At 46.0% G+C, this 20,077-nt stretch overlaps 1 protein-coding gene across 6 annotated transcripts in view; it reads left to right on the top strand.

Moving 5' to 3' along the window:
- The first annotated feature begins 15,191 nt into the window (after positions 1–15,191).
- XIRP1 (xin actin binding repeat containing 1) overlaps positions 15,192–20,077 on the top strand; it is a 36,236-nt gene continuing 31,350 nt past the window's right edge. Inside the window, exons 1-5 of one of the 6 annotated variants that reach the window (XM_065050372.1) lie at positions 15,192–15,294; positions 15,752–15,888; positions 16,669–16,805; positions 18,072–18,126; positions 19,508–19,918. In XM_065050372.1, the coding sequence (XP_064906444.1) occupies positions 15,799–15,888; positions 16,669–16,805; positions 18,072–18,126; positions 19,508–19,918 (693 nt within the window). In that variant the 5' untranslated portion in view covers positions 15,192–15,294; positions 15,752–15,798. Of the gene's footprint in view, positions 15,295–15,751; positions 15,889–16,665; positions 16,806–18,071; positions 18,127–19,507; positions 19,919–20,077 lie in introns of all 6 variants that reach the window. The other 5 variants (XM_065050370.1, XM_065050365.1, XM_065050366.1 and 2 more) reach the window with 5 other exon arrangements.

Genomic DNA, 20,077 nt, shown 5'->3' with positions numbered 1-20,077 from the left:
TGTGAACATCTAAACCAGGGATCAGCTCAGGCACTCAGGAAGATCTCAGCTGTGCTTCATAGCAGGCGATGCTGGAGAGTTACATCCTTTTGACAGGCAGAGAGTTGGATCTGTAATCCAAAAGCTGTCACTACTACAGAAACAGCTACACAGGAAAAAAAGTCACGCGGTTGTTACCCTTTAGCACTTTGGCTTTCTCTTCGCAGCAACTTGCCTTCCTGCTAATATAGATTAGATCAACACTGACAAAGAGCATGATGGAGTCTAATGATGTCAGACAGTTGGAGAGATCCTCTGGTGGTGTTTAAACCACCGAGTCCAATTTTGGGGGCTTTGGTTTAATGCAGAAGACAGGGCCAACCAAAAGCTAATGGAAATAAGGGAGATATGGAAATCATCAAGCATCTTTACCTATATCTGTATTTTTTCCCACGAATGTATATGCATTTAAAGTCTACAGTGGAAGTCGGAAATTCCTAGAAACACCTCTTACCCTTTAACACCTTGCAAATGCAATCTCTGCCTCCATTATATTTTTGCCTGCCCAGGACACATCAGCAACCAGAGTACATGGAGCTACACTTAGATAACCCTCTTCAGATGCAGCCCCGAGCCCTTGCAATGGCAGAGAGATTGTCCTCTCACAGTAAACTTATGCACGCTGGATACCAAAGAGGGAAGATGGTCTTTCATTTTGGTCATTAAAAGTGTCCTGGGCTCTTTGATGGGATCTGTCTTTTCACATTAGGTCAAACTCTCTGATGAAGTCAACCAGTTGCTGTCTTCAGAAGGGGTAACTGCAGTAACCAGCCTTGAAAACACAGCTCCCACTTCCCAGCTGGTGGAAGAGGTTATCAGAGATGGCCATCTCTAAAGTGTCCTTTCAGCAGGGTTTGTCAGAGCTGAGCTTCTGAAAATGCTTCAGTACTTTCCTTGGATTTTAGCCACTAAAGAGGAGATCCAGGTTGGCACTACTGTACTGCATTTAGTATTATTTTGGTGTCTGGCTACAGCCTGTTTCTAATTATTGTCCATGAAAGATGCAGCCCTGATCATCTGTCGGAGTTATTTTGATATTGGCCAGTGAAAGGTGGCTTAGGACTTGTCTTGGAAGTGCTACTTTTTATTATCTCTCTTTGTTGTTACTGTGCCAGGTAGCCTTGGTAAACTCACCCAACGCTTCTTCTGCCCCATCTCATTTGCAAGATGAAGACTTCACGGCTCCATCTTTCCAAGACATGTTTTCAGTGTTTGGCTTTATTATTGTTGATGTTTTTCCTGTGTTGTCAGGTAAAATTCTAAAAGGTTACATTTTTGGGGAAAGAACTGGCAAAGTGCTAGGATTCTGTTCTGCTTGTGTTTATAACCTCTCGCATACTCAACAATTGGTGTAATTTAAATAAAATATGAGGTTGGAGGAGAATTCCAGCCTAATTACACATTACAATGATGTTGTGCTCCTTCTGGGAGACCAGCCAGGCATCTGGAAAGAGGTTCAACTCCCAGCAGGGGGGAGCTGACAGGACAAAGGAGAGAAGGCTGTGGAGTAAGCAGGACAGAAAATACAACCGGAGGAGGGTGGCCCAGCTTCAACCAGGAAATGTCAATATTGCCAACACAAGGCAGCACAGACATGGTAGCCACGTGGCCAATCTCAGAGGTAAATTTGGGTCATAGAAGTATGAATTCAGGTGCCTCAGGGATGTCCCTTAACCTGGCTGAAAACTGTGCCCCAGGAGCACATGTAATTCATAGCTGAGCTTCTCACTTGCCATGGGCCACCTTGGCGGTCCTTTCAAAGAGTCATCCCAACACACTGCCTAAGAGCTCTGCTCCCTTTGGGCCACCTTGAAGGCCATTTCAAAAAGTCATCCCAACGCACTGTTTAAGAGCTCTGCTCCCTTTGGGCCAGCTTGGAGGACATTTCAACAAGACACCTCAACGCAGTGCCTAAGAGCTCTGTTTCTCCTCCCATCAATACGACAGCTCTGCATGTTCAGTGGGAACGGGTGTTGTTTGCAGCTCAATCACTTCCAATACACTGTCAAAATTATCTCCGAACTTCTCCCCCTTGGACAGATCACTTCTTCTTGTATAGATTCTCAGGGCAGAGGTGGGACTACAGAACCACCTTCTCCATGTTTCCCTTACACCCACAAGGCTTCCCTGGCCAAGAGCAGCAGCTGGGAATGGTTAGTAGGCACTGAACTCATATCCCTTGCAGACAAGGGGTGGTCTCCTCTCTCTTGGCATACAAAACAGCAGAAAAGGGTGCCCTGGCAGCTGCTGTTCGAAAACACTGTTTAAGTGACTGCGAAGAGCCAGATGGACTTCAGCCCTGAAGACTCAAGTGTCCTATTTAGCCACCGAGCTGGGACGCAGCAAGTGACTGCAGATTCTGCACGTAGGGTGTCTCAATATTCTCCAGCCCTGGTTTGGAGGACACCATCCAGGCTGGATGCCCGGACCCATTCAGACCTGCCAACAAACTGCCGGAACAAGCTTGGGGGAGCTGAGCAGCGAGGAACCAACACACTTCACCAGCCTTCAGATGGTAACAGTCCTTCCCAGCCCATGAGCCTGCGAGCAGGAGAGGGGAAAGACTCCAAATTTCATTCTTAATCCTTCAAGTTATTCATACTACCCCTGTTCCCCAGCATTAGGAAGGGCAACGTTCCCTTATAAGGTCAAGAAAAAGTGGAGAATATCTGCAATACATTCTCACATCTGTGCTCAGCTGAGCCTGGCCAGCATGTCCCTGTGAATGCAGAGGTTGTAGCTGCCAAGAGCTGTGGAGCAAATGCCTCAGCCCTGCTGTGAAAAGGCAGGCGAGGGGGATAAACAGACACGGGTGGAAACATTGCAAAATGGATCGCATTAAGCAACGCTGCTCATGGGTTTATGGTATCTGATCTGGGATGTTATCCCGTGCAAGCCTGGAGCCCAGTGCAAAAAAGCAACTTGTAAATGTGGAAACAAGAGTCAGAAAATGTTGCAAGGCCAGTTCCTGGAGAAGTAACTAAAATGGGACATACAAACCCCAACGGACCCAGAAAAAGACTGTTCCTGCTTACTAAGACAAATAGGTGCATGTTCCCTTAATGAAATTCTCTGAGATCATCTAGCCTGACATGAAGGTCAAGGTTTTAAATTGTGGAGGCTTAGGAAAAAGAAGGAACATTCAGGAAGGCTCTTTAGGGACAAAGGCACATGATCATTGGGAAGATCCTTCCAACAGATAGCATTATGGCTATACAGAGGGAGATGTTGCCACATTCCTATGCTGATGGAGAAATAAATGCCATTTTGGAGTTTTAAATACCAATAACTGTGCCACCTCATGCATAAGAGCATGACCCATCTGAAAGGTTGCCCAAGTAGTGCTTGTCTAATGATAAAGTTCTTAACCACATTGGTTTCTTCTGCTTAGATATCCTGCTTTCTTTCAGAGAGGATCAGATGTTCAACGAATGGGTTTAGTTTTTACAGGACCTTTGTATTTATATTAAGGAGAACTAAGCATGTTTTTAAGTGCAATTCCAAGCGTGAGAGGCCTCTGAGCTAATAAAAAGCCAGTCTGTAGTCCTGAAGACATGGCATATATTGCATCCATACAGTGAAACCCAGAGCAGTGTGGCCACAGCCAAACCAGACTCAAGCATTGCCTGGGGTTATGCTACCCCAGACCAAAACAGTGCCAGGGTGCATGTTCATGCTGAAAATGTGCTTGGTTGTGACCTGTTGGCCTCGAAAAAAGGTCTTACCAGGACACAAGATGTCCTGCTCTGTCCTCCTACTGCTTTGGCCTTGGCTCTGTGGCCAAAACCCCTTAAGGAGATGGTGCTGGGAGGAGGACATCAGGCACCAGGGCAGAAAGCTGGGCTTGAAAGCATCTTGGATTTCCTCCCTGCCTCCCACCTCCAGCCCTACCAGAGGATGCTCCAGGCTGAGGGACCAGGCTGGTTGCCAAGGTTGTGCTGGGGTTGAGGAAGGGAACTGAGGCATGGAAAGGAGGAGCCAGACACAACGTCAGTCTGCTTTACCCAAATTTCTTTCTTCTGATGAACATTTGGATTCAACCTGGGGTAAGACAGCGGAGAAGAATGATCTGTTTGAGTCAGTTGTAGCTGGCTGAAAAGGAAGCACACAGTTTTCAAGTCTGTTAGTGCTGCTCACAAGTGTCCTCACCAGCTCCAGGCCCGAGAAGCTATGGATGATCTGGAAATTAGAGTCTTTCTGTGTCATGCTCCATATTTGAGGACCTAAACAGAGGCACTCTGATTTTCAAAGGTGGCACCTTTAGTTTCCTTTCCCCCTAATGGCTTTTGTTGGTCCTTTAAAAATAGAACAGTTTAAAAAATCCTTTAGCGTAACTAGCGTTTGGGGAGCATCCTGTTCCATGACAGTTTCACACAGTCTGATTTTCAGGAAAGACCTTTCCTCCTGTATAATAGTTTCTGCAAGACAGGGCTCTTAAAAGCATCTTCATTCAAACAAAAAAAAACACACTATCTCTACATCCTAGAAGCTATGTGGCCCTAGGAAAACCTAAAGCCTTATTGTCATGATGAAAAATACTGCCGTGCTTTGATTTTCTCCTGAAGGGTGAATGAAGGGACATTGTTGGCAGCCTACTCTGTGTCCTTCTCCAGGTCAGCACTGCTCTCGCTATAAACATTTTGCTGCTTTCTGCGAGCCCTGCAGCAAAAGCATCCCTGTCCAAACACACTGAGGAAAACCTGCTTTGCCCATGTTGAATCAGAGGCAGTGGGATGGGACAAATATGCACAGGAAAAGTTGGGCGCTGTCTAATTGGGCTCTATTTATGAGTAGGTAATGAGGTGCGGCAGCAGTACTCCTTGCTGTCATAGTTGCAATGAGAGACAAAACATGTCCCCATCACACGGATGTCCCTTGACTCTGTGTTCCTCTGGGGACAGTCTGTTTTGAAACAGCCTCACAGCATCCCTGGAAGGGGGGATGGAGGAAGAGAAGCAGACTTCATCATGTGAGACTGAATTCAGGTCCCAAGAGTGATCTGCCCTGGGAAGGGAATGTGAAGGCTGCCTGGATACCATCACTGCTGTGCAGCTTGAACATCCAGGACATTGTTCAGATACCAGGTATGAAGCATTTGTATATATCAGTGAATAAAAAGTACCTTTAACTGCCAGCGTTATGAGGTTTCTGTGCACTGCAGGTCAGCCTGGATATTGCTGTGGTCTCCAGCACCAAAGCATGGATGGGATTCAGCCAACAGCAGGTAACAACCTTCTCATGAAAAGAACACTACGGAGGAAATTACCTTCATTAAATGACATAGACAGGGCTGTTTCCCAAGCTCTGGCAGCTTTCTTACCAGTTCTGCCTTCTCTTTGGAGGCAGGGATGCCAGGTATCTGATGTGCTCACTTCACCCTCTCTGCTGCTGCATCCCCTGTCCCCTCTCCCTTCACAGGCTCCCACCTCCTGTTATTAAATGAAATTTCCCCTGGACCCGTAATTTCTGTTAATATTCAGAGGAGACCCCAGCAATGCCATTTTGACATGTTCGTGTTTCTTTCAGTGAATTATCAAAACCAATGGCATATCTCGCAGCCAAGCTCCTCCTAGATATCCTCTGAAAATCTATCAGATCCTGAAGTGAAGACATCCCCTATTTTGTATAAATGAGCATGATTTCATTACTCTGTGAGATGCTCTGGAAATTCTGCGAGGATGAAGTTCCCTTCAGCTATGTGCCTTGCAAACATACATGGAGACAAGTTCCCTGCTGTAAGGACCTTCACCCAACCTTCTCTAGTTGTCAAGGTGAAGAGAAATGCTTCCAAACGAGGAAATACTCCCCAAAAGTAAGGTGGAAGCGCCCTCTTGTGTCCTCAGAGAAGGCCAAGTGGGTTTGTTATCCGAAAATAGGTGGGTGAACACTCCTCTTCAGACCGTTTTGCACAAGTCAGGAACATCATTGGTACCTATGGGGTAACAGGGAGTTCTCCCAGTTGGACATGGTGGTCCTGAGAAAAGCTCCCTCTCTTGCTATAAACGCAGTGGGTAGGCCCGTGAAGAGGGAAAGGAAAGCAAGGAAAGCAAGGAAAGCAAGGAAAGCAAGGAAAGCAAGGAAACTGGTGCTATCACACCATCAAAAAACCCAGCACAGAGCCCACCATGCTTCACCGATGTGTCCTCGGGCAGAAAGCTGTGGAGGGTAAAGAGCCAGATGGAGGACAGCAGTGAGAGGCTTTGGGAAAATAAACTGCACAGAAAGTTTAAATGAACTGGAATTTTTTTTTAAAAAAATGCATATTTTTGCCTTCTAGATCCTTTCAAGAATGGGTACAGTTGAGAAATTGTCTGAACAAACCAAGGTGCTTCCCATGCCACAGACATTTTCCCTCTGCTTCACATGGTGATCCCCTGAGGACAAGGATGTGTATGGAACCCAGAGCATCCATCCATCCATGGAAAAAGGCTCCAAGCAAGCTGTTTTGTCCCTGAATACACACACCTTTGCAAGCTGGACCCTTGAGCCTCAAAAGAAGAAATATCTCCCAGGCTCTGTCCCATTTGCCCACCCAGCTGTGGGTGAGATGCACCAGGGAGAGCAGGTGGTGGATGCAGGTCTCCATGAGTGGGCAGCTCTGGGCAGGTGACTCAGGACAATCCTTATAGGAGAAAATCTATTTGGAGTAGACCTATTTTGAAACAAAAATTCAACAGCCCTCCCAAACCCCCCATTCTCAACGAACTGCCTTCTTTGAGCGGACAAACTCCCCCCATGCATTTTGGGGATACCCTTGGCTGCTTTGTAATAGACTCTCTGAAGTCAGGGGAACAGTGAGCCTCAGTCCGTCAGGGTAAAGGGATCACAACAATCCATACAGAGGAAAAATACTGATTATAGAAAACACATGCAAACTGCACGACAAACACTGTATTTAGAGGATTTACGTTTGAAGATGAGACAGAGAACAGGGTTGTAAACAAAGAAAGGAAGCTCAGAAGTGCAAGAAGGTCACAAGCAAGGAGAGAGGAGAACACAGCAGGGTTTGAGCTGCCACAACTGCGGGTTTATTCATGCAGGATCTGTGCACAGGTAAGCCGGAGTTTGCTGTACAGACTGGTTGAGCGGACAGCAGCATCCCCAAACCTGCCTCCCCACGTGTGATCTGCCCTCGCTGACTCCTGTCCAGCCAAAGCCTGCATCTCCCCCAGGGTTTTAACTTGTCAGATGCACGTTAAGCTCCCAAGGGCACACACTGTAACACACCTGCCAAACACACTCCTCCATATGTCCCCGCCTTACTGGAGACAGATGACCTCTCTCCTGGTGGGGATGTCCCTGGGGCTCCACAGGTTCGACAGCTGCCTGGGAGTGTGTTTGGAGCCGCAGACACCCGATGCTGTGGGATGCACACAGACAGCCTCTGAATCCTTTAATACTCCGTTTCTCATGGCCAGGGATCACCTTCTGTATTTGGAGTAAGTGGTGGCATCATGGGCTGGGGAGCTTCAGGCTCCACAAATCATTCTTTGCAGGAAAAGAAGGGCTGGAAGAGATCTCTGGATTTCCAGAGATTACCTTTCCCACCTTTCAAAGACTAGCAGAAGCACACTACTGTTAATAATAACACTAATAATGATACTGAATAAATCTCACTTGTATCCCACTTTGTTATGCAAATGTTTCCTCCTTATTTGCATCTTTCTAAAGGATCACGCAGATGCGAGTCTAGATCTATTTCTGAACACTCGCATCAATCTGGTAATGTGAAGATCTTCAAGACAAATACACAGGGCTTGGGAATATAGCTCCTTGGTGAGGACTTGCAGGCACTAAAGTGTAATAAAATTGATATCCAGCCAGTTGACCTATAACCTGCAAGACCTTGCAGCCCACTGAAATAAAAAACATAGTGCATGGCTGCACCTTTCACCCTACAGTTCATTCTGGTATCTGATCTTAAAGCTCAAACCAGGCCTGGTGGAAAAACAAAAAAAAATGGTTTTAAGGCTAGCAAGAGCAGTTTGGCATCCCGACACATGCAAGAATGATGCAATTCTGTCCCGTTCCCAATCCCCTGGCCCAAAACCCCTTCCCTGCTCCTAATTGCACACCAGGAGGGAACTCAGCCCGGGGATGGAGAAGAGGTGATGACAACCACCAGGCACCCCAGCCAGCTGGAAAGAGGCTGGAGATGGAGCAGGGCTGTCTGGGCTGGGCCCTGGGGAGGTTCCCCACCGCCCCCTGGCACCGCTGGGTCCTTATGGGGCCGTTATGCTCCAGATACACTCAGGGCCAGACCTCCAGCTGAAAGCAGTGAAGCAAACACACGTTTTGCTCCGCCAAGACTCAGAGACAAGCTGAGCCAGGCTTGCCATTTGCATACAGCCTGGGTTTCGGCGACAGTGCATTGATGCAGGACTTGAGCTGCTTCTTGGCCCCTCGCCCACACTGCAGAGCCCGAAGCGGGGAGCATCTCCCCCTCACCTAGATTTACGCTCGCTCGCATTCCCAAGGCGGATCTGAACAGATTTCCCACACATCTGCTGTGAAGCTTGTGGTGGGGGCTGGCAGACAGCAGTGCCGTTCAGCCATCTTCCCCTGAGCTGCTTGGTCTATGGTGGTCCCTCTCCTCTGCATCAACACCTTCAGGTACAAGAGTTTGCAGTGCCAAATGCCTCTAGTGCAGACACGGAGCAAAAAAAGACACCCTAATGGTCAGCAAACCTTTGCACATCTTTCAAACAACCCCAAAACACACTGCAAACTGCATGCAAGGTTGTGTTTTCCAGGGAGGAGAGGGCAGAGATGCTGAGGGGCTGCTGCTGCCTCTCCCCTTCCTCTGGCATCAATCGTGCAGGAGGGGAAAACAGCAGATTATGACCTATATTATGGCTGCACCCTGCTCTGGTGTATGTCCACAGAGTATGGTGCAGATATTCAGCACAGACTATCCACACTATAGTTTGCAGGCACACACATTCCTGTTTTAGAGGCAGACAGGAAACGTTTCCTCCTCACAAGAAATGTATTTTTACTGGTTTTAATTTTCAGAGCTTCCCAGGGAGGGGAAAAAATGGGAAACTGAAGCCTGAACAATCTTTGATTTTGCATTTTGCTGAGGAGGGTGGAAGAAACATCCACCTCCGAACATTTCCATAAAACCATCTCAGGCAATCACGCCCTTTCTCAGGGAAAAGCCTGTGTACAAAAAACATGACCAGCCCAGAGGGACACTGCAGGCCCATACAGTCAGAATAAGACAGTTTCTACACTAAAGAGTGAAAAGATGAAGTCTTTCCTTGAGAAAAAGTAGTGCTTGGGACAAGCAGAGAGGTCAGGATGAGGAGAGTCATGCAGCTTTTAGTAGCAGGAGTTTGTTCGTACTCTGAAACTAAAGGCAGCTCTAACCCTGTCCTTCCTTCCTTCCTTCCTTCCTTCCTTCCTTCCTTTCTTCCTTCCTTCCTTCCTTCCTTCCTTCCTTCCTTCCTTCCTTCCTTCCTTCCTTCTTTCCCTCCTTCCCTCCTTCCCTCCTTCCCTCCTTCCTTTTCCCTTCTTCCCCATTTCTAGGAAGGGTTGGTTCCAAGAACAGACTTGACTTGAAAACATATCATAACTATCTCACATGATCAAACTGTTTCTTTGGCATCTTCAAAGCACCATGGGACCTGAATCCTCGTTCCTCTACCCAGAGCCCGAGTGACATTGCTCACCTCCAGAAAACTTATAGCTGCAAGTTCAGATTGTTTTCCACTCACAAACCTCATCAGGTCCCATAGGCTATGCCAGTGTTATTCTGAAAATCAGACCCTAAAATTCTAAAATAAAAGCCATCAGAAACCTTCTTTCTTTTTGAGTATGCTGAGCCCAGTGTTTCATTTTCTTGCAGTCCAAGGTGAATTTCACCTCCACACACCTTCCTAACCTATGGCAATGCTGTTGTCCTGAAGGCCACATCTTAACTCCACTGAAGTCCAAGATTTTCTTCATTTCATGTCAAGGTCTCTGAGAAAGCCGAGGCCAAGCAAGAGCTGGAATTGGCCTCTGACGTCCCCACAATCTGAAGCCTACAATGTTGGCCAACTGTGCAACTCAACTTCCACCTGAACCTGAGACTGTGGACTCTGAAAATCTACAACTTTTGGATCTTATTCTTTCCTTCAGGAAGCCAGGGGCCAGAGGAAATGACCAAATATTTTGCCACGGTATTTCTGGCCATCACAAAACCCAGCCACTACAGAGGTCTCCCAGAAAAAGGCAGTCTCCCAAGCTTTCTACCCTGAGTCCTAAAATGAAAAAAAAAAATGGGGAAAAGGCTTTACAGTCTTCGGCAGGGAGTATTCAAAGGGAGTGTGCATCCACAGAGGCTCTTGCAGCGGTAGTGTAACCTCATCTAGGTGTTCCTGCTCCGGCGGGGGGATTGCACTGGATGAGCTTTTGAGGTCCCTTCCAATCCCTGACATTCTGTGATTCTGTGGTTTTCCCATGCTTGCCTCCACAGACCACACATTTGTGTTTCAGCAAACTGGGGTGAAACCAGAGCCCCTGGTTCCCGTGGGTCACGGGCAGCCTGGGGCAAGAACACATGTGAGATCCCCCCCAACATGTGTTGATGCTGTGGAAGCTCATTAAAATGGACCGAGCGATGCGCCAGCTACAAATGCAAAGACAGGTCTTTTCAAATAAGCCCCATTAGTTCCACATGTGCGTTTGATAGATAATTTTTTGGTTACTTAACATGAAACTAATAATTATGGAAATGACTGCGAGGATCCAGATACTCTCCACAAGGAAAAGACGGAGAGCAGAGAGAAAGCAATACCAGAGATTTTGCAGGTATTTTTCCTTCACTAATGCACCCACCCTCAGTAAATTGCTAGTGCAGAGCCCTACTCAGCAGACCAAAGGAAAGAAACTGGCTCTGCCAGCATCATCTCCCTGGAGCTGCACAGTGCCTTTAGATACAGGATTAAACACTTGCTGTGCAGCCACATGCACAACTCTGGTGCCACATAGTCAAAGAGCTCTCCTCATCCCCCCCAAAAATGGGGAGCACATGCTGGGGAGAGTGCAAAATCTGGCTCTTTCCTCAACTATTGTATCCATTTTGCTGTAAATTCCCTGACAGGGGATCAAATCTGGAGGAGACACGCAACATAAACTGCATTTTTCAGAAACCCATTTACGCATCAATCTGTTTATAACAAATAGCAGATCTCTGTTCACACCCAAACTGATTTATTCCCTCTCATGCTCACTCGCACCCTGCACCATCCTGCCATCCCATCACACAACCATCTGAGAAACAGGGCAGAAACATGTGTGCAGCAAACCAACCCAAGCTGGGCACGTGGGGAGAGAGAAAGAAAGAGGAACACACACATTTTTAGTGGGAATACAGCTATCAAAACAGCTTTATACAACTGGAAAAAAAAATAAGGGTGGTTATGTAAACTGCTGTCGCTGTCTGGTCAGCACAAATCTCACGTGGGATTAGGTCTGTCCATTTGACACAGTTAGAAATAATTGTCTATGTTAAATGTTAGTAACTCCCAGTTCAAAGTTCCCCATGAGCTGCCTCTGTCCCCTGCCTGTCCTCCCTCTGCCTGGCTCACACGGCTGCCTGTCTGCTGCCCGCTGCCCATGTCCATGTCCATGTCCACATCCACGCTGGAGTGTCTCAGCAGAGGATGTGACACCAAACTGCAGCTTCCAGCCTGGATGTGCTGCTCTGCCTCAGCCAGTCAAGCCACCAGTCCTCATTGTCCACACAGGGTGTCTGACCATAGCAATGAAAACAAAAAAAACAGACCCTATTGTTCCTAATGTGATGGTCAGGAGATATCCTGGGCAGGTGGTAAAGCCTCCAGATAATGCCTGGAATAAAATTCCAGCCCCTATTCTGAAGAAGGTCTGTGTTGCAATCATAGGACAAGCAGAGGTAGATGGCTACAACTGGTAGAGTTGTGACCCTCTATAGGAGCATGCCAGTGGCACCATTTGCTGCCCAGGCCTGTGGAAGTATCTGAAGGACTTTTTAGCACCCTTCTCGCCTTGAATACTGTGTTCAAGTTTGGGTCACTCATGACAAGAAGGACCTTGAAGTGCTGGAGAGAGTGCAGAGGAGGAAACGAAGCTGGTGAAGGGTCTGGAGCACAAGTGTGATGGGAGCAGCTGAGGGACCTGGGAGTGTTTATCCTGGAGAACAGGAGGCTGAGGGGAGACCTTCTCAGTCTCTACAACCACTTGAAAGGAGATTGTAGCATGGAGGGGGTTGGTCTCTTCTCCCAAGTAGCAAGTAATAAAACAAGAGGAAATAGTCTCAAGTTGCACCAGGGGGAGGTTTAGACTGGATATTAGGAGAAAATTCTTCACAAAAGGGATGTCAGGCATTGGAACAGGCTGCCCAGAGCAATGGTGGAGTCACCATCCCTGGAGGGGTTTAAAAAATGTGGAGATGAGGTTCCTGGGGACATGATTTAGCGGTGGACCTGGCAATGTTGGGTTGATGGTTGGACTCAATGGTTTTGAAGGTTTCTTCCAACAAAATGATTCTGTGATTCATTTTCCCCAGGGAAAATCACATTGCTTGAGGAAAAAGGATGTGATTTGGCTATTTATCACAATGAAGAGATAAAGGGAAGTCTGGCTTCTTAATATGTCTCAGTTAACTCATCTCCTAGAGTGAGACCCCATAGAGGTGTCCTTGAGATGGAGGTGCACAGAAGTAACTTGGTTGTTTCCACCTTTCTGCTGGAAACAGAGGAGGCAAATTTGGCTGACTGCTCTTTCCAGCTTGACATAGTAGGCCACCACATTTCATTTAGAGATCTGGAAAGGTTCTTCCAGGAGCACAGTCAGTGCTGAGCTGTTTGCTCCCCTTGGAGAACAGCAGCAGAGCAGCTGAAAGAAAATCTGTCCCAAACAGGGCAAGGGTTGCTTGGGCTGGTGGCTGGAAAGCACATTTGGGGGCCACAGAGGAACATGCACAGCACCTCTTTACCTCACCTCATGCTCAGAAATCATGTCCCATCAAAGCACCCAGTTTCCACAAGAGACCTCTTCCAACTTCTCACAAGGCAAGAGGCAAACCCCAAGAGTCTCCGAGAGTAATGATTTCCCTTCCTTGGTTCTGGGAGGAAAAGTTGCTTCGGGGACTGGTAAATTCAATCCCTCCATCCTCTATCTAGTGCCCTACTGCCATGATTTGGTACCTGGAAGCAGGTCAACCTGATTCAGGCATTTTCTGTGCAAATCAGTGGAGCTACTTACAGTAGCATGAATTTAATGCAACAACAGGAGAAGCAGGGAATAAGACTTTGTGGATTTTGTCCTGCAAAGCAGAGGCTAAAGGGGGTTAAAAGGAGCAGCTCAGCAATGTGCAAAGAGCTCTGACATCTTCTTCTCAGCTCACAGGAACTGCTCAGTATGAACAAGTCATCCCCTTCTTCCCACAGGTGCTCAAACCCTGTGCACTGCTAAGAGCAAAGATGAAAATCCCTGTGAGCTGAGCAAGGCCCCCAGCAGAGACAGCAGCTGAAGAACTAGCCTAAGGCACCGTAATCCTGGCAAAAACAGTTTCAAAATACACTTCATCTAGTGAGCGTGCCTGGGAGCTATGCAGAAAATTGTTTCATGCAGTCTTTTTATGGAAAGAGGAGCTGGATAGTTGTATCCCCCAAAATAATTAATGGGTCTTTTGGCAACCTCTAATACTCACTATTGGATGAAGTGCAGTGTCCATTGTTTCACTCTGTCAGGCAAATCCTTCCCCTCTAAATTAAATAACTAACAAGGAAGCATTCCAGTTTCAGAGCCTTGTTTTGTCTGTGCAACTAAAAGTCCTTCTAGCCTCCATCAGATTTGTCTCTTGATAGCCCAGCAGCTACTAAAGCCACCGATATTTTCCCAGTACAGTGCAGGGCATCCAAGAACTGAATCTTGTTCAGTGGGAAACATCCAGCAGGTCAGTGAGACCCTGGGAGCACAGGAAAAGGGCAAAGGGTTCAAGTCTGGCACAAAACTGAGTATGTACAAAGTCAAGGCTGTGCTCTAGGCTGGTCTTTGGGCGCTGCTGCGACAAACACGGCTGACAGCATGAGAAGAGGCTCTGTACTCTCAGGAAAGAGAATTAAAATCATTAATGTTTCTCAGGCATTTTTAGGTGCTGGAATAAAAGCTCAATACAGAGGTTTAGTTTTAGTAAGAACTGAATCAGAGCACACAGAGAAGTGCAAGTTTTTATTTTGTGAAGTAATGACAGGGACAGCCAGTTTGTTTATCCAGATCTCTGCTTTGCCCTAACTCACTCACCCCTCGTGTCAAAGGTTTCTTGCTTAGCTTGGGCATTTCTGGGTAAATGATTTTCCAGTTTTTTGATGACAAATGTAGCCCTTTTTGTTCATTATAAACCAACACACCTGCTCTTATTCACGCACAGGCTTTGTTGCTTGGTCAACTTTCCAGAGTGTGCAGAATAAATCCCCAGAGAGAACTCCATAGAAACCCAGTTATTATCAGGTGAAAAGCGGCTCTGTTTGTGGCCATGATGCTTTTTTAGAGAGTTAATAGGTTACTTTTGTCAAACTCTGACTTTAATCACATGTAGACATTGCCTAAATTGGTTCCTCTCAGACAGTCCTACCCTTTGTTGTCCATAATAGTGATGTATTTCAATTCATTTCATCCCAATCCTGCCTCCCTTAAGGCCTTTAATTTTTGCCAGGAGGAGCAGTGTGTTCCCTAGAGCTGTTAACACCCTGGAGAGATAATCTGTCCTGTGGCTCATGCAAAACCTCCCCAGAGAAGCCACAAGCACAGAGGACCACAAGCCAAGCTGAGGACAAATATGTGACCCATGCCAGAAGAATCCATTTAAAAATCCTCATGCAGAGGACATCATTTCTGCTCCATCTGAGACAAGGTGGGGAGATGCATTCCAGCAGATTTTCACCTAAATCAGAATCTAACTTTGGGTCTAGATGGCTATTGATGCCCCAGCTGGGATCTGAATTTACCCAGTGTTTTTACGGGGAAGAATGAGACCTCAATAATTGGCAACAGGCTGCCAGGAGCGAGGAGGAGACTTCTCCTCTCCTCTTCAGTGCCAGCTCTCCAACTCACACCATTCCCATTTGCACATCAGCTTTTAATATTTAATTGCGGCTTTGCCAAGGGACTTTGCCTCCTGTTTTGTAAAGAAGGGGGAGAGGAAGGAGTCAACAGTGTGGTACTGAAGAGCCCCAAGGAGACTATCAAATGGCAGATCTTGGATGGAGGAAAGCACTCTAGCATGTAAGTGATTTTACACAAAAACCCTCCCAGATCACAGAAGATGGAATGAATTAATATAAAAGAGAAAAAAATCCTGTAAACCCTTAGCAACTGGGGGATGCTGTGCTGATTGTGGGAACTGTTCAGGGTGGGCTGAGAAGAGTATTTCTATCGACTGCCTGAACCGTATTTAAGGAAAAGGGGGGATATAAATGGAAAATCAGGAAACATTTCCCTCCTAATAGGCTCATTCTGTCACAGAGTAAATCCCTCGGGGGCTCTTCACCTGCAATTGTTTAGTATTAGACACCACTGCAAAAATGGGAAACAATCCCTGGACTGTGGGAGGTGGGAGCTTGTGATCTAACAAGTCTGTCTCTTCTACAACATCATGGGAAATGACCTGGAAAATAAAAAAAGGAAATTTCTAAAGCAACTAGTGAGAAATTTACCTCCCTCCCGCTGGTCTTGATTTCAGATGTCTTAAAGGCATGAGAGGGGTGGTGAAGATTCACAAGTTGCTGAATGACAGCCCTATACCCCAGAAAACCTGCATCTGCAAGTGGACACCCCAACACAGGTCGAGGATGGCTTTGGGCACAACCTAATATTCAGGCCAGTACAGCAGAAATCGCTTATGAAACAGATTTTGCAAGCAACATGGTTTCTAAAAACAAGTACTTTCAGAATTTAAATACAAGCATCTAACAATCCCCCAGTTTGGATGGCTGTGACAGTAACTAAAGAGCGATTGCATATAACTTGAAGGTCCCTAGAGCTCTGTCTAAATTCAGAAAATGAACCCCAGATGACCTAATGTACTTCCAAGTGTCAGATCAGTCACTGCAAATCCAATGCCTGAGACTTCTGCTGCACATTTCTGAAGCCTGAAAAACAAGAACACGTTTGACAGAAGAGGCCAAGAGGTGCTTAATTCTCCAGTCACTGCCTGAATTCAGAGCTGGTTCAGATCTATGCAACATTGGAAACATAAGAAAATTTTTACCAATGATGCGTATACAAAATTTCCATCAAGTGATTTCTAAATTATTTAAAGCTAATTCTTCTTCAGGTTCTTTCCCTCTCCCTGTAACAGAGATGATCTAGGTGATTTAAGAGAACGAGAAAAGTGGTAGGTAGAGGTGGGAATGACCCATTCCTTGCATTAGGAGTAATTTAATTTAAATTGTGTCTTCTTTAACCTTATTTTATTTTTTCAAAAGTGAATTTACGTGATAAGGTTTGCAGATGTATCAGTGAAGACGTTTGTTCCACAGACCTTTACTGATGCATCAATCTCTTGAGTGGAGACGGATGCACTAATTTTTGGCCTCTTTTCCCTGGATCTTCACATCCAGCACCATAACCTTTGTTCTCTTGCTTCGATGCCAGCAGACCAAGAACATGGAAAAAACTGAGAAGCTGAAGCCAGCTCAGTCCTTTCCTTTTCTGTGCCATTCTCCAAGGAGCAGCCCAGAGCGCAGGGAAGTTCCTCTGAGAAAATCTGTGTCCGTCTCTGAACTGGTTGCCAGGTGGGCGGTTAATCTATGGTTGCAGTTCACCTTAGATCGGGGTAGTTTCAAGGGTGGACTTTTCTTCTCCTACCTCCATAATGAAGAAACCTCATTCAGATAAGGTCTTTCCCAAGTGTAGCATCCCAGCATGTCAGGTCTCAAGCTAAAGGCAAGTACTTTTCTGCCTTAAGTGCTCTTAGCTATTATATTATTATGCATTATTTAGTCTCAGAAGAGTCCTGATTTAAAAAGCAGATTCACTTGACAAACTTGCCAAGAACAATGACACAGAGGAATTTGCCCTCAACCCCCATTACTGGAGCATTCCCAGACGGATAATTAAAGCTTTTAATCTTCATCACCTCTAAGGTGCAAAGGGAAACCAGCAAATGCTGGAGAGATGAGCTGATGAGGAGACAAGAAGGGTATGGGCTTCTCATCACTTCTTGGTTTCTCTCGACTGTTTCTAACCAAAATGCTCCAGGGAGAGTCACATTTCAACCAAAGCCCTTTAAGGGTTGATTCCCTTTCTGGTTACAACATACAATTGAGATCAGACCACAATGCTGCCAAGAGTGAAACAAGATTAGCAGCAGTACCCCAAGTGCGTCTCCCTCAATGTAAGAGTGACAGAGCAGCTGTCAAGACTGTCTCTTGAACTCCCCCTCGGGACAGTTTAGTTCCAAATATCCCAAACTTGGTCACTTTTCACTGTAAATGGTCATTTATCTGATAACGCCTTTGGAGCAAGCTGAAACTGCACTCCCTACAGCGAGGAAGAGAAGGAAGATGGTTTCTTCTGGAGAGGTCTCACTTATCACTGGTGTTATATTAGATCAGGCAGTGATTTGATAAATCCCTTTACATTAAGTTAAAGCTCAATAAATAAACAATGCATTGACCTTCTGGACAACCTGACCTCAGCTACAAGCCACATATCAGCAAAGTGGAATAATACACTGTTTTCAGCCAAAATAACACCCCAACAAGTCCTCCACCACTGGAGACAGGGTGCTCCAGGGACACACCTGCATGGAGCTTGGGAGGAGAGTGCTCCCACTAGATCCAGCAGCATGGCACTGAACTAGTCCATTAAACCTAAAACCAGACCTTTTTGGGGGAATTCTCACATCTTTATCCCTCTTCAAGATTGCTTTTGAAGTCTGTTGGGTTTGATGCTTTCCAGAGGGTAGGGGAAGGCAGAAGGAGCCTGTCTACTGTATGAAAAAATACATTTTGGCTAAGAAGGGATTAAGGTGCCATCTCCTCCTGTCTTTCCTGCAGGTACCAGAGCATCCTGGACTGTGAAAGCAACATGTCAAAGAAAGAACGTCCCAAGGTGAGAGCCAAAGGTTCAGACCAAGTGAGACAGAGCATGTCTTAACAACATAATGCTCCAGTTCTTGGCAGTTAGAAGCAAACAAAAACCTAGATTTATTTTGCAATATCTGGTTCTGTTCTGAGGACATCTCAGGGTAGGTCAGATCCAGTTTAGTATGCACAGATGGACTGACATATATAAGATACTCCAGGATGGGATGAAGCCTTGATATGTAACATTCAGATTGCTCTGGAGTTAATGAATTGTAGGGGTAGAGTCTAACAGGAGACCATCAAGAGGCGTAGGACCTGACAGAGGATTAAGCACTGGTTAAGAAGTGAGGGAAGGATCTAGCATGAGCCAAAGGTGCAGAAAGTCATTAAGGCATCCAACAGTCACTCTAGGCTGACAGATATGACACTGAGTCATCTCTGTCCTTCTGCACCAACATCTGGAGGTTTTGGAGGTTACCCTGTCTCAAATCATACTAAGCACCTACCAAGGAAATCTATCTACCCTAGGGTGCAGAAATCACTTTCTTGCTTCTTTTTACTCTAATGGGACTTAGACATCAAGTTCACAAGTAAATTTTGATCACAGTTACATTTAGATGTCTACATTTCAGCCCTTTAAACTGAATTCCCCCCCTAACTAGAAGCTGTGACTACTGTTCTCACATCATGGCAAAGGTGCACCTCCCACCTACCAGTGTCCCTATAGCGTACTTTGATTGCAAACTCATTGGCAAAAGGTGCATTCTCAGCTTTGCGTTTGCATGCTGGGCCTCTTACAACCTGAAATAACAATGATAAAATCACACACTGGAAGCCACATACTCTGGTCTTCATCCAGTTTCCCTGTCAAAGACAAGGTTGGTTCTCACTGACCAGAGAAAGCTGAATTGCACCTCTTTTTAAAAAAAGGCAGAATCTGAAAATTTTCATTTCCAGTCCAGGTTTTTAAGACGAACCTGGCAGTTTCCTATTAAATGACAAAGATGGGGATTTTCTGACTGTTTGGAAACACAATTTCCTAGAGGCAAAAGATGGAGACAGGGATAAAAAAACAATCCAAGAGGGAAGGCAACCAGTGGTCATATTTCTTCTACTCCAAGGCTTCCTTGCATGACCATGGGCAAGTCAGGAGGATGCACTAGAAATAAGCAAGACAGAAACTTCTTCCACACTTCAAAAAGCGCTAGAGTGTGTTTAGATAGTGTCCCTGACACTTACTCCAGAGAACATGGAGCATAAAGTGATAGGACACTCTTTCATCACGAAAAGTCAGAAGGTCAACAGATGCGATGCTTGGAGTAGAAGAGCAGGAACTGAAAATTTCAGAATATTTATTTTTGAAGTTAGATATGAGCCGATTTTGATGTTTGTTTGGGTTTTTTTAGCTCATGGAGAGAAGATATCTATCACAGACTAATGTCAGTCCATTGGGGAAAAGCTGTACCTTATCTCAAAGTCATCTCAGTGATGTGTGCTTGACCAAGTCCACAGAGGATCTTCCTATCCCTAACATCAGTGTCCCAACAAAGAATCTCAGAGGTCTCCAGACCAGCTTTGACATTCCTAAAGCCACTCCACGGTGTAAGAGTTTACATTTTGCTCCACTGAAAACACCATCTCCCAATGGCATTTTGAGGAAGAAGGAGGCTGATGCCAGAATCTTGGCAACAATCCAATCCCTGAGCATGGAGAGCAAACCCCATAGAGACCCACCCTTCCCTTCCTCTCTTCAGAGCATCCAGAGGAAAGAACAATGGAGCCCTGGAACCATTAAATGGAAGGAGTCTCCTGCAAAGGTTAGTAGGTGTTCTTCTTTGAAAGCTCCTGGAATTTATTTTCTTTGGGTGTCCAGAGTCATCCTTAAAAGTGTTTGGGCTTCATGGTGGTGCTTCATTATCCACTGACATCAATCCTTCGGCATGGAGTCTGCCCTGTGTAAGCCTAACCTTCCATGG

Source organism: Columba livia, chromosome 2 (assembly GCF_036013475.1).
Source record: "Columba livia isolate bColLiv1 breed racing homer chromosome 2, bColLiv1.pat.W.v2, whole genome shotgun sequence".
In the NCBI taxonomy this organism is placed as follows: domain Eukaryota; kingdom Metazoa; phylum Chordata; class Aves; order Columbiformes; family Columbidae; genus Columba; species Columba livia.
This window is presented reverse-complemented; position numbering and strand designations above follow the sequence as displayed.